Source organism: Anastrepha obliqua, chromosome 1 (genome assembly GCF_027943255.1).
Source record: "Anastrepha obliqua isolate idAnaObli1 chromosome 1, idAnaObli1_1.0, whole genome shotgun sequence".
In the NCBI taxonomy this organism is placed as follows: Eukaryota; Metazoa; Arthropoda; class Insecta; order Diptera; family Tephritidae; genus Anastrepha; species Anastrepha obliqua.
Window position 1 is genome coordinate 146,335,479 of NC_072892.1, and position 13,580 is coordinate 146,349,058.

The 13,580-nt window shown below is 38.1% G+C and overlaps 1 protein-coding gene across 1 annotated transcript in view; it reads left to right on the forward strand.

The window, feature by feature from the left end:
• LOC129236395 (tubulin beta chain-like) overlaps nucleotides 1-5,709 on the forward strand; it is a 71,046-nt gene extending 65,337 nt beyond the window's left edge. Inside the window, exons 5-6 of the mRNA XM_054870762.1 lie at nucleotides 4,646-4,968; nucleotides 5,405-5,709. Coding sequence (XP_054726737.1) covers nucleotides 4,646-4,968; nucleotides 5,405-5,497 — 416 coding nt within the window. The 3' untranslated portion in view covers nucleotides 5,498-5,709. The remainder of the gene's footprint in view (nucleotides 1-4,645; nucleotides 4,969-5,404) is intronic.
• The last annotated feature ends 7,871 nt before the right edge of the window (nucleotides 5,710-13,580 follow it).

Here is a 13,580-nt window from a genome sequence, read left to right on the forward strand (position 1 = left end):
ATGCAACAAAAGATATGCACGCAAATTCTACAGAGTCACCCGGAAATTCGTGCTAGATACTTAAGGACTACAGCCTGTGTCAGAAAAAACGAACTGCGATTATTCATATTTAAAAATTTTTTACATAAAATTTTATACAAAACTACGAGTCACAATTACTCAATAAGCCGTGTGTCTTCATCGTTGTCGAGTATAGCCTGGTATCTTCTTCATGCTTTGAACGAGATTTCTGAGTAGCTCGTGGACAAATCATGGACTAGCCTTCCGGCAAGATGCGTTTTTATAGTTCCTCACACTTTTTCAATGGGGTTGGCGTCTAGGGACTGGGAAGGCCAGTCCAATACCGGGACGCCATTTTCTTGTTTTATTGTTTCTCAATTGGTGTTTCTAGGAGCAGTGGTTTTGTTGATGTTTTGAGACTGTAGGATATGTTCGCCTCCTTCAGTCGACGTTCGATGGTGTTGATACAAAAACAGATCGTGCTTGGGGTAGTCACAAAGGAGGCTCACACTTAAAAAATTGGACGATCACTTTAGCCTGCTTTTTTGTCGTTACTCGCTTGAAGTTGCACTCGGAAAAGTCATTAACATTTTTGTACACCCTGGATTGCTGATTCCACTTCACAACAAACTTTTTTGATTTTTTAATCACTTTTGCAGCCGCGGCTTTAGATATTTCGGCCCTTTCGAATGCGTGCATAAAAATACCGCCTCAAAACGCTTCGCGTACCTCTCACTCATTTTTGTTTGGTTGCGTTTACAGGAAAGTTTCGAACGACACTGACCTGAATTAGCATTGGCATCGTAGCCCTTGAGTGGAACCATTATGCAGCAAAAGGCAGAACGAAATATATCTTGAAGTTAAAAAAAACCGGTTCTTTTCTTCTGACACAGACTGTATATTATTCAAGTAATTTTAGAATAGTTTCGTTAAATGATGTCAAAAGTTTAACGATTTTATGCACGCAAGTTTCGAGGTTGTCGCAAGTAGTGAGATTTTTCCCCATACAATTTTTACTGATAGAAATCCAAGTTTATTTGTTTTTATTATAAAAGGTGGTTAAGTTTCAAGGGCCGGTGTTGATTTTGAATAAAATACAATTTCTTTAGGAAATTATTGTCATTTCTCTTTATTATGATAATATTGGTATGGCTCAATTACGTATGAAACAAAATGTTGGCCAAATGGCCGCCGCGGCCTCGGCGGCACACCTCCATCCGAAGGTCCAAATTTTCGATGACGCTGATGATCTCATCCTTTAGCTCTTTCAAATAACTCCAAGGAAAGAAGTCCAACGGTGTCGTTGACGTTTAAGTGTGGTTCACATTCAACATCGGCCCTTGAAATTTAACCACCCTTTATTAATGAAATACTTTTTAAAGTGCCAAGTTTCCTTTGAAATTAAAGAAATGTTCGATTTCGGTTTGAATGCTGATATCGCCTCCTCTGTTGTAATTTTATTCGTATTTTGCATCACGTCGTTAGTTCCTTCACCTGCTCTTTCTTCGTCTCCTTCCGAGGAAATCTATTGCTACGCACTTGACTGGAATCCCCAGGGCAGCCGGAAAAGGGAAGGCCTAAAACGTCATAGCGTCACACTGTTTTGAAGGAGGCACAGAATGTAGGAAAATCATTGTTGGAAATAAAGGAGTTAGCAAAAAATCGAATTCGGTTTAGATGTTTCTCCTCGGCCCTATGCTCCCCAAGGAGTTAGAAGAAAAATAATGGTGACAATTATAGATTTATGCGAAAGAGCAAACATTCCCATTATTTATGGAATACGACCTCATTTATGTGCCTACCTCGGCTGGCTGCGCAGTAGCACATTCTGTTAACCCAGTTTTACAAGACGTTAGTGAGGGTTTCTGACTCTACCTTACGAATGGATTGCTTGATATTTGCCTTAAGGGCCTGAATAGTTAATGGAGTATGCGCACAACAGCGCGCCTTCACGGCAGCCTAGAAAAAAGTCTAACTGCGTCAAATCCCAGCTCCGATCTGGCCAATTGACATCGCCGAGACTGCTGATAATACGAATGCTGGCTGGACTTGGAGCGCAAGAGATTGATTGTGCCATGGGATGTGTGGCATTGCGCGCTATCTTGCTGAAAGCAAGGATCATCTAATTCCATGCGTTCAATTTCCGGTCACAAAAAAATATACAGATGCTTTCCATTTCAATTCAACCGGGCTATTCGGGTCATGTTCTTCGATTTCGATGTAACTGAAATATGTTGCTCTCTGGTCAAAATAATGAGACACGTATTTTTTTGTTCGCCCGAAAAAATTTTTTTTCAAGAGTTATCGGCAATTTTGTTTTTCGGCTCAAACTCGATTTTTTTTAATTATATAAGAAACAATTTTTTTTAAATGCCCATAACTTAGTCAAAAATGAACCGATTTTAATAATTCTGGGTTCAAAATGATCGTAATTACTTACACGAGCGACTTCGTGCAGAAACAATTGCAAAAAAGTAGTTGATAATGTTTTATTTTGCAAAAAACAAAAAGTGCAAAACAGGTTTTTTACTCAAAAATTCATTACTCAAAAACAACTCATTTTAGCTACTGGGCATTTAGCTTAATTGAAGTTTGAGGTGTCCTCTTGATTTGGAAAAAGTTATAAAAAAAACAAGAATACACTTTTTGAAATATTGAATTTCGAAAAAATTTCAGTTTTTTTCTTTTTTGCTAAATAAAAAATTTTTAACTACTTTTTTGCAATTGTTTCTATATGAAGTCGCTCGTGTAAGTAATTACGATCATTTTGAACCCAGAATTATTAAAATCGGTTCATTTTTGACTAAGTTATGGGCATTTAAAAAAAAATTGTTTCTTATATAATTAAAAAAAATCGAGTTTGAGCCGAAAAACAAAATTGCCGATAACTCTTGAAAAAAAATTTTTTCGGGTGAACAAAAAAATACGTGTCTCATTATTTTGACCAGAAAGCAACATATTTCAGTTACATCGAAATCGAAGAACATGACCAGAATAGCCCGGTTGAATTGAAATGGAAAGCATCTACATATATCATGCGCTTACCGTTGACCGAAATCCCGCAACATTTTCAAATAAAAGTGAGCCAGTGATGCCACCGCTCCGAAATTCACACCAAACTGTCACTCGCTGAGGTTGCCTTGGCTTTTCGTGGATCACATCCGGGCTTTTCGATGCAATGGCAATTTCGTTTGTTAACATTGTCACCGAGATGGAAATGTGCTTTGTCAGAAAAAACTGATTAATTTGATTTATTTTTTATTTGATTTGATTTTATTCGATTTCGATTTGATTTGTTTTCAAAAAAATTGTTATGATTATAAAAAAGGATTATATGGACTACCCTGTATATTAACCTAACGCTGCCATGATTTCTTACATACAGGTCTACCTTAATTTTTGACCATTTGACCTTTCATTGATTTGTCTAGTGATTGATCGACCAGCTCAAAGTTCGTCCTAAGCCACGCAATTTTCAGAACAAAAATACTTAGAGTAAACAATCCCCCGCTCTTTCCCTAGGTACTACTTTATATAAAGGGTAATTTTTTAGCTATTATCTTTTTAAACAGTTGGTTTAAACAGCTGAGGCACGTTTCGTGTTTTGTTTCACTGTCAAACATCTTCAGTTTGGTCTATAATTTAACCATGAATCGTCTTACAAACGAACAACGCTTGCAAATAATTGATTTTTATTATAAAAATGCGAGTTCTGTTAAGAAAGTTTAAAGTCTAAAAATTGTGTTCAACAACGAAGCTCATTTTTGGATCAATGGGTACGTAAATAAGCAGAATTGTCGATTTTGGAGTGAAGATCAGCCAGAAGAATTGCAAGAGCTACCAATGTATCCAGAAAAGGTCACAGTTTAGTGCGGTTTATGGGTTGGAGGTATTATTGGACCGTACTTCTTCAAAGATGCTGCGAATCGTAACGCAACTGTGAATGGTGAGCGCTACCGTGAAATGATATCCAACTTTTTTTGCCCAAAATGCAAGAGCTTGACTTGCATGACATGTGGTTTCAACTTCAGCAAGACAGTGGCACATGCCACACAGCACGCATAACAATGGACTTGTTGAGAGGCGAGTTCGGTGAACATTTTATTTCAGTTTCGGGACCTGTCAATTGGCCACCCAGATCGTGCGATATAACACCTTTAGATTATTTTTTGTGGGGCTATGTTAAAGCTCATGTCTATTCAGACAAACCTGCTTCAACTAACACATTGGAAGACAACATTAAATCATTTATATGTGAGATTCCAGCCGAAACATTGGAAAGAGTATGCCCAAATTGGACTAAGCGGATGGACCATTTGAAGCACAGTCGCGGTCAACATTTGCATGAAATAATCTTCAAACATTAAATTATATGGACTGTACTCTCGATTTAAATAAAAATTTCATGCATTTTTCTGAATTGTACGTGTGTTTTTTTGAAAAACTTTCCTATAGCTCTTAAAAAATCACCCTATACGTAATCATTGTAATTTTGTAAAAAAATTAAGAAGAATATACAAATTAAATTTACTAGATTACACTTAAATATAGACTCCCTATCTACCAGAATTAATCAAAGATATATCAATCACTCACCAATCACATTTCCTCTCATTCTTGGAATTATGCTTGCCTTCATTTGCAGGTCCGATGTCGATGAAGGAGGTGGATACACAAATGTTAAACATACAAAACAAAAACAGCAGCTACTTTGTGGAATGGATACCAAACAACGTTAAGGTGGCCGTTTGCGATATACCTCCACGTGGCCTCAAAATGTCCGCCACATTCATTGGCAATACCACTGCCATTCAGGAGATCTTCAAGCGTATATCCGAACAATTTACAGCCATGTTCCGGCGCAAAGCATTCTTGCATTGGTACACCGGTGAGGGCATGGATGAAATGGAATTCACCGAAGCTGAATCGAATATGAACGATTTGATTTCGGAATATCAACAGTATCAGGTACGAAATTTGCGCATTTACTGGCGAATGCTCGTAGGTAATTATGTTTGTATGCATGTAAATGTGTGTGTGTGTGTGAACGTGAACATGTGTATGGAAATGGATAGGCATGTTGCTTTTGCATGTTTATGTTTATGGAAACGAGTGTGTGCTCGTATGAACGGAGGTATGAACGGAAGCGGAAATTGATTGCTTTTAATTAAAAATTGCTGCTGATTGTTGGTAGCTAGCCCTTGGCCGTGGCACATTTCTACTTTGTGCTGGATAATGTAACTGTTGCTGTTGTTGTTGATGTTTTTGTTATTGTTGATGTTGCATTTTCGAATGAAGTAGATCGCATTTGAATGTTGCCAATACGTCTATTTGTTGCCAATACGTTTTGTTGCTTGATATCACAAACATTTTTTTTTTCTTTTTATTTCATTTCACTTCAAAGGACGCTAACGTCGAGGACGATGTCGAATTCGATGACGAGCACGAGGAGCATGACGCCTACGAAGAAAATGTTATGCGAAATGGCGGCATCTAGTGACAAGCCGGGTAGAAATTGGGAGGCACCAAGGAAACGCGTCTCGTTCGCCACCATTTCGCCCAAGCGCATTGTTTGTAGAGCAATAATTATTTCTACTGTTGTTCACTTTACAATTTAATTTGCAAATATTGTAATAATTTGTTAAGCGTGAAACTTTTAGAGTAAAAGAAATTTTAATAAAATGACAAAAAAAAGTATATAAAAATAAAGTAGAAATGTCTTTGTACAACAAAATAGCAAAATGCTGGCGTTTATGCATTTCTCTTCTTTCCACATGGGGCATTACTTTCCTAGACTATAGGACCAAAAGCGCTTCATTTACACAGGTTTACAACAAAAATGAGCAACTGATTGGCATCTACATAATTCTTGTGTAGGATCTGATCGCTGATCTCGAAACTCCAGTTAATTTTTTTATGAACAAGTTTATGAGGCCTGGGCAGTTTACCGGTATGCAGCTAAAAACAAAAAACGGGTTCCCCTCAGAACCGATCTTTATGCAAATTATAGCAATTGAGATACGAGGGGTGCCTTGTATATGTCGGGACTTTGCAACCCTGGTGTTGCAATCTGGCAACTGACAGCTGTATCGCAAAGTTTAACATTTTTTGGCATTTACGTACTCAGAACGTTTTGAAATACCAGCGCTATTTGTGTTGTTTACAATAACTTAAAAGATTCATCTCGGTCCAAAAATGGAATTAAATCGTGAACATTTTCGTGCGATTATTTTTTACAACTTTCGATGTGGATTAACTCAGCAACATTGCATGGATGAACTTAATTCATTTTTTGGCGATGAAGCTCCATCAAGGACCAGTGTTTATAGATGGTATGGTGAATTCAATCGTGGTCGTAGCTCACTCCAAGACGAATTTCGGGAAGGTCGTCCAAAATCAGTTGTTGTTCCGAAAACCATTGATGCTGTGCGCGAACTAATGTTGCAAGATCGTCATGTGACCTATCGTGAGATTGAGACAATCTTAGGCATTAGTGGGAGACCAGCATACATTTAATATTGCATAAACAATTTGACTGTCAAAAAAATTTGTTCACGTTATATCCCACACAATTTGTCAATCGCTCAAAAAAAGGCTCGTGTCGATTGGTCGAAAGAAATGCTCAAAAAATACGATCGCGGGGCTTCGAAACACGTCTATGACATCGTGACAGGTGATGAATCATGGATTTACGCGTATGAACCCGAATGTAAACAGCAGTCGACTGTATGGGTGTTTCAAGATGAGCCAAATCCAACAAAAGTTGTTCGCGCACGAAGCACTTCCAAGCAAATGGTCGCCTGTTTTTTCGGAAAAACTGGACTTGTCGCAACCGTACCACTGGAACAACGCAGAACAGTAAATTCTGAATGGTACACAACCATTTGTTTGCCAGTTGTCTTCCAAGAAATTAGGAAAACCAATCGCCAAAGACGGATCACTCTTCACCAGGACAATGCGAGCTCTCACACATCGGCTCAAACAACTGCATTTTTGAGCACCCAAACCATCGAATTAATGGGTCATCCGCCGTATAGCCCTGACTTGGCACCGAATGACTTCTTTTTATTGCCGTACGTAAAAAACAAACTGAGAGATCAACGTTTTTCGACACCTGAAAAAGCGGTTTCGGCATTCAGAATGCATGTTTTGAAGGTACCTCATTCAGAGTGGCAAAAGTGCTTCGACAATTGGTTCAAACGCATGCAAAAGTGTATAGATCTTCATGGAGAATATTTTGAAAAACAATAAAGTGATTTTCGATGATTAAAATTTGTTTTTGTTCTCTAATCCCGACATATAAAAGCACCCCTCGTATTATTCAAATTCCTCATAATAAAGGGTGATCAGATTGGATGTTTTTTTGACAGATCACGCGCGACTAATGTCAAACTAAATACGTAAGTTTTTTTCAGTATTCATTGATATTTCACCATGGAAAGACTTATACCTCAGGCCCACAATTTTGTGCAGTGATGTAGCCTTATTTGGGTTGAAGAGCAACCCGCAGCCATTCAAGGGGTTATACGAGTATACGGGCCGAAAAAAAGCGATTTTTCCAGAATTTGTTCTGAGAAAACTTTTAAATTTATTGATTTAAAAATTTGTACACATATTATGTCACCTTTTATTTGTATTTTAAGACTTAGTATTAGTAAAAATATTTATTTGGAAAGGAGCTACAGCTAATCACCGGGAGCTCTTCTCAAAAAAGACGTTTGCAGTGACAACTATATCTCTGAACTGGATCCTCAAAAATTAAAAAGCCAAACAGACTTCGTTCAAGTAATGCTAAATCTAGTACTTAATCACAGGAATAGCAAAATACATTTTTTTGACAAAATGGCAGTTTCTCAAAAACAAAAATCGATTTTCGACCAAAATTTTGGCCTTAAATTGTTTATAAAAAAAATATTTATCGGTGAGAGAAAATCTTCGATTAATTACTGAAAAATATATATTATTTAAAAAGCTCGTGTTAAAATTTGAGACTAATCGGTTTAGCCGTTTCGAGCAATGTTGGTCACCGACTTTGAAAACACCATTTTGAGAAAATCACGTTTAAAGTTCCAGGAAAGCGGCTTTGTACTTTCAAGCACTCTGAAACGACTTTTCAAATCTGCGTATAACTTCCAAAGTATTCACCGGAATGATTTTACATTTTTTGAAAATTCTAACTGTAGGTATATAAACCCTCAACAACTGCCATTACATCCATTGAAAACAGCCGTTTGGCGCGGCTTATGGGCTGGAGTAATTATGAGCCTATATTTCTTTAAGAATAAGGCTGGCGCTAATGCAACAATGAATGGCGGAAGCTAAGGGTCCCTGATAAACGATCCGGCATGATGCAGGAAATTGAAGCCCGTAATCTCCTCAACATTTGGTTCCAATACGAAGGCGCTACAGGCCACACAGCCGGCGAAACAATCGATTTACTACATCCTACTTTCGGTGAGCAATTTATCTCTCGTCTCGGACCAGTGAATTGGCCACCAAGATCCTGTGAAATTTGGACTTTTATTTGAGTTTCAAGCTGGCTCCGAACGGCAGATATTTTTATGAGGAGCTTTTTCATGGCAGAAATGCACTCGGAGGTTTGCCATTGCCTGCCGAGGGGCGACCGCTATTAGAAAAATGTTTTTGTTAATTTGGTGTTTCACCGAGATTCGAACCAACGTTCTCTCTGTGAATTCCAAATGGTAGTCACGCACCAACCCATTCGGCTACGGCGGCCGCCGAGTTTTTGGTCAAAAAAGTGTTCACAATATGAGCCTTGTGAGACGGTGCGTTATCATGGTGCAAGATCCATGAGTTTTCTTTCCCCAAACTGGGCCGTTTCCTACGCACATTCTCTCTCAAATGTCGCATAACTTCCAAATAATATTCTTGATTTACCATAGAAGCATTTGGAATGAATTTCGAGTGCATAGCTACATGATAATAAAAAAAAAAACGAGTAACATAATGTTCACTTTTGACCGACTTTGTCGTGGCTCATGTGGATAGCGCCATTCAGCCGCCTGTTGACTGGTTTGCATGTCAAACTCATATACCCCCGTCTCACCACCTGCTATGGAGCGCTGGAATTAGGTTATGGGTGGTTCCGAATTCACTTACTCAAACATGTCTTCAGCCACCTTCTTCCGATGAATTTTAAAGAAACTCACCTCTCTCGGAAAGAGTTGAGCAGCCACGCGTCTCATGCCCAATTGATGGTGTAAAGTGTTGCGAATTGATTTGTGAGACACGCTAAGACGCTAAGGTCACCAGCTAGCTCCCTCAAACTTAAGTAATGATTTTCCAGCAACATTTCCTTGACTTTGTTGACGTTTTCATCCGATGAAGACGTTGATGGGCGACCAAATCGGGGAAAATCTTCTACGATCAAGACCCTCAGCAAAAGCCTTATACCAGTCATAGTCCGTGTTTTCGTGTTTTTGATAAAGCACACTCGCCATTGGCTTTCTGCAACATTTCCAAGGATTCGGCATACGAAATCCCATTCAAAACACAAAATTGAAAACAAATTCTTTGTTCGATATTTTTATTCATAGTGAAAATCGCTGAGCACACCTGCGGTTGGCTGATATAATTAAATTCCAAAATTGACCGATCACGCCTAAAGTCTGCGACACTATAGAGGGCAGTTGTGCCAACAGTCCAGCAAAACAAAATTTAGACGTACATATGTGAACGTGCGCTTTTTAAATGAACAATTCCCGATAATTTTTCGACAGAATGTACATACAGTGCTTCAATAAAGTACTCGGACACCCAAGTGATATGGTTGTAAGTAAAAAAATATATTTTAAAATTGCGAATCGAATGCGTTTATGTGTCACATTTACTTACGCTCTTCAAGCGCATTTTTGAAAACTACAAAAGACATAAAGAGACTTCAACGCATTCGTACATAGAAAATACAAACATAACCGATTGCTTCTTATTTGCCACGGACTTTGTTTCTTTGAAACGTTTCATCACGTCGTACGGGATCGAAAGGGATGTATTCACTATTTCTGTAATTTCCCCGAACGGTTTTACCCTTTTCATGATGGCTAATATGGTAGTTAAATGTCTGACTTGAATTGAGCTTTGCCTACCCATGTTTACCATATAATTTGAACTTTTGTTCAACAAATACGACAGAAATTAAAAACAAAAATATTTAACTTGCATTTCTTACAAAAATTTTGCATTTGAAGCTAGCTGCATGATATGTTGAGTTCTTTATTGAGCCACTGTATACACTTTTCGACAGACTTAATACGAAAACAATCTACTCAAGGTGAGTGCAAATCAAAAAGATACATACATGTATTTGGTTTTTACTTTTGATCTCAGTAGTTAAAATTATTATTTATTTATTTTATTTATTTTTACAAGAGTAACAATTATAAATAACTGTCACACGTAAGTATTAAGCGCTGGCTGCCAGGGCCTTCGGCTTATGATAATATAAACTTAAGTATCTATATACTATACATACATACTAATATACTAATTTGTTTTTTTTGGGTGAGGTTAAAGTTAAGGGAGGAGGAACTATGGTGGAGGGGAAGGATAAAATAATTATTTCCAAGGCGAATTGGGTAATAAGTAATAGAGAAACGTAAACAAAGTATTTCGAGTGGTATGAGTGTGCGAAATAAATTTCTAAATTAAGGGGGGGGGTAAGGGATAAAAATCGATTTTTTTTTTGCATGTTATTGTAGTAAAACATTTCAAAAATACCGTGTTAAAATTTTAAGTCAATCCGAGCAAAACTTTTTAAGTTATAGAGCATAAAGCCGAGCCGCCTCAAGCATCTGCCGAGATAACTTAAAACTTTAAACGCGGTTTTCTCGAACCTTTTTTTTTAAAGTGCGTAGTCATTGGCATTTGAAAACTACTCAACCGCTCCTTTTGAAATTTTGCACACATATTTTACATATAAAAAACCTCCCGCCAACGTTTTTTTTTTATATTAAGGTGGTTTTACACCTACAAAATGGCGGCATTTTTTCGTCAAAAATCACTTTTTACTTCAAACGACTACCAAATGGCTGAAAATGAAAATAAATCGTCAAAATAAACGTTGGGGGGAAGTTTAACTCATACTTTAACTAAATTATTCGATTTTTTTGATTTCAGATGATTCTACGCTGAGATATGCTGACTACTACAAAATGTATTTTTGAAAAGACGTCTACGTAAATGTGCTCTCATTCGCTCATTTTGCAATATTTTTACATGAAAATTTTATCAAATATTCTTGAAATGTTACTTTATAATATGCAATAACTTTTAATAAACTGACTTGAACCGTTTCGCTACAATAAATTCATGAAAAAAGTGTTTTTTTTAGCGTTTATCCCTTACCCCCCCTTAAATAAAGATTTGTGGCGAAGGCAAAAGAAGTGTTCTTGATTCGAATGAACAGTGTCCGGCAACAAGTGCTTCCTTCACCCCTCAGGTTATAATATCTGAAGGTCTGAAGTTATCCGCTCAAGCCTCCTCTTCTGCTGCGAATTGCATACAACAAGTTTTACTCCACACCAACCGTGTTTCCTCCAATTTGGGTACTTTTCCATCCTTTTTTGTACGCACAAAACATATCATATTCCACCATTTTTTTTTACTTAAGTTAAGTTAGCAGCTCGCTCAGGAAAAACTTGGCACAATAAAGACCACCAACGACAAACCATGGATCACTGACACCGCGTGGGGCATCATACAGTGCAGAAACGAACTTAAAAGGCAACTTATCAGCGATGGCTCCCTTCGGCCAGCCTACAGAGAGGTGCAGAAGCAAGTAAAGAAATCGATAAGAGAAAATTCGCGCTGGCACGCGCTGTCGGACTGGAGGTCAACATAGCCAAGACCAAGGCTATGAGTGTCAACCACAAGAAAGTAAAACCTATAATGGTTGAGGGGCGTTCTGTGGATTTTCCGAAAGCTTATGCTACCTCGACTGCACTATCACAACAGACGGCGGACCAGACGAAGATGTCAACTGCAAGCTTAACAAAGTAAGTGCGGTTTACGGGCGAATGCTTACAGTACGGGCGAGTTCACAAACCTCCAGGTGCTCTATACTACGAATATTTAGCTCAGGATTGTTGTACGGAGGTGAAACTCGGTTAGTCTCTAACCCCAACACACAGAGACTACACTCTTTCGTCAACAAATGCCTCCGCATCATCTGTAGAACATTCTGGCCGAACACCATCAGTAACGACGCATTGCGAAGATTAACGAACGAGGAACCCATCTTTAGGCAAATCAAACGCAGAAAGTGGCGATCGATAGGTCACACATTGAGAGAACCACCAGATAGCAGCACGAGAATGGCACTGGACTGGAACCCGCAAGGGAGCAGAGGTCGTGGTCGACCAAAAAAGGTCGATGCTGCGCGAACTAGCAGATGCCGACATCTCATGGGACGGTGCAAAAACAACAGCACAGAACCGTGTACGATGGAAGAGTCTTGTCGAGGCCCTATGCTTCCGAGAGGAGTGAACAAGGAAAAAAAATTTTACCCAAAATAATATTTAAACTTTTTTTGTTTTTTATTTGTTCGGATTTAATTTAACTGTCATTATTATTATGAATGAACACCGTCATTTTCACTTCAAATAAGAAAGCACAAACTTTTGACCCAGGTGCCCAAGGCGAATTTATCAGCTGTTCTACTTATATCACCTTATATACATACTTAAAATAATTTCTGAGAAATTGATTAATAATTTCGGAGTTTACTTGTTTTTTGAAAAAATTAAAAATTCAACAAATTTGTGGTCAATTCGTGTAGTATATTTTAGGAAAAAAAGTGTCAGTCAGTAACGAGAAGTAGCAGGCACCGATGAGTAGCAGGTGAACTCCCACTGTGGTATCACAATGGATCGACAATGGTCTAAGTGAGTTGGTTTAAAGACCTACTGTCACTTCAGCCTACCTACGTATGTAGCTAGCTAAAACCGATACTTGTCGATATCCCGAAAACTAGATAACAGAAAAAAATTATCTGGATTTTTCGGCTCAGCGACCTATTGTTTTTTTTCTGTAAGTGGTAAGTTTTTCAGTACCATCAGCTCAACAGCGAACTCTGGCGTTAGTTTGCAATAAATTCATGAAAGTTTAAACTGCAAAAGCTTTTGAAGATGTCTTAGGTGAGCTTGAGCTTTTAATAGCCTAAGCTTTTAAGCTGCAAAAAGCATCGAAATGGCATAAGCTCGCGAGTTAGGGCTCCATTGAGCTTTTTAACGGCAGTGTAAAGCTTTCTTTGCACAGCAAGAAAAATTATTTATTTGCTTTGCTTGCCAGCTGTTGCCCGTCATGTTCAGTAATGCTAAAACGAGTGGTGTTTCCCTTTTGTGGTAATTTTGAGTACAAATTTTTTAAATGTATACTTTTTCGTAGCAAACACAAATAAAGTACCGTTAAGTAACTATAACTAAAAACGTGAGTGCTAATGAGGCTCTGTACTCACACAGAAATATTTTTCACTAATAGCGGCGGCCGCCGTAGCCGGATGGTTAGTGCTTGACTACCATTCGGAATTGCGTAGGTTCAAATCTCCGTGCATGAAACACCAA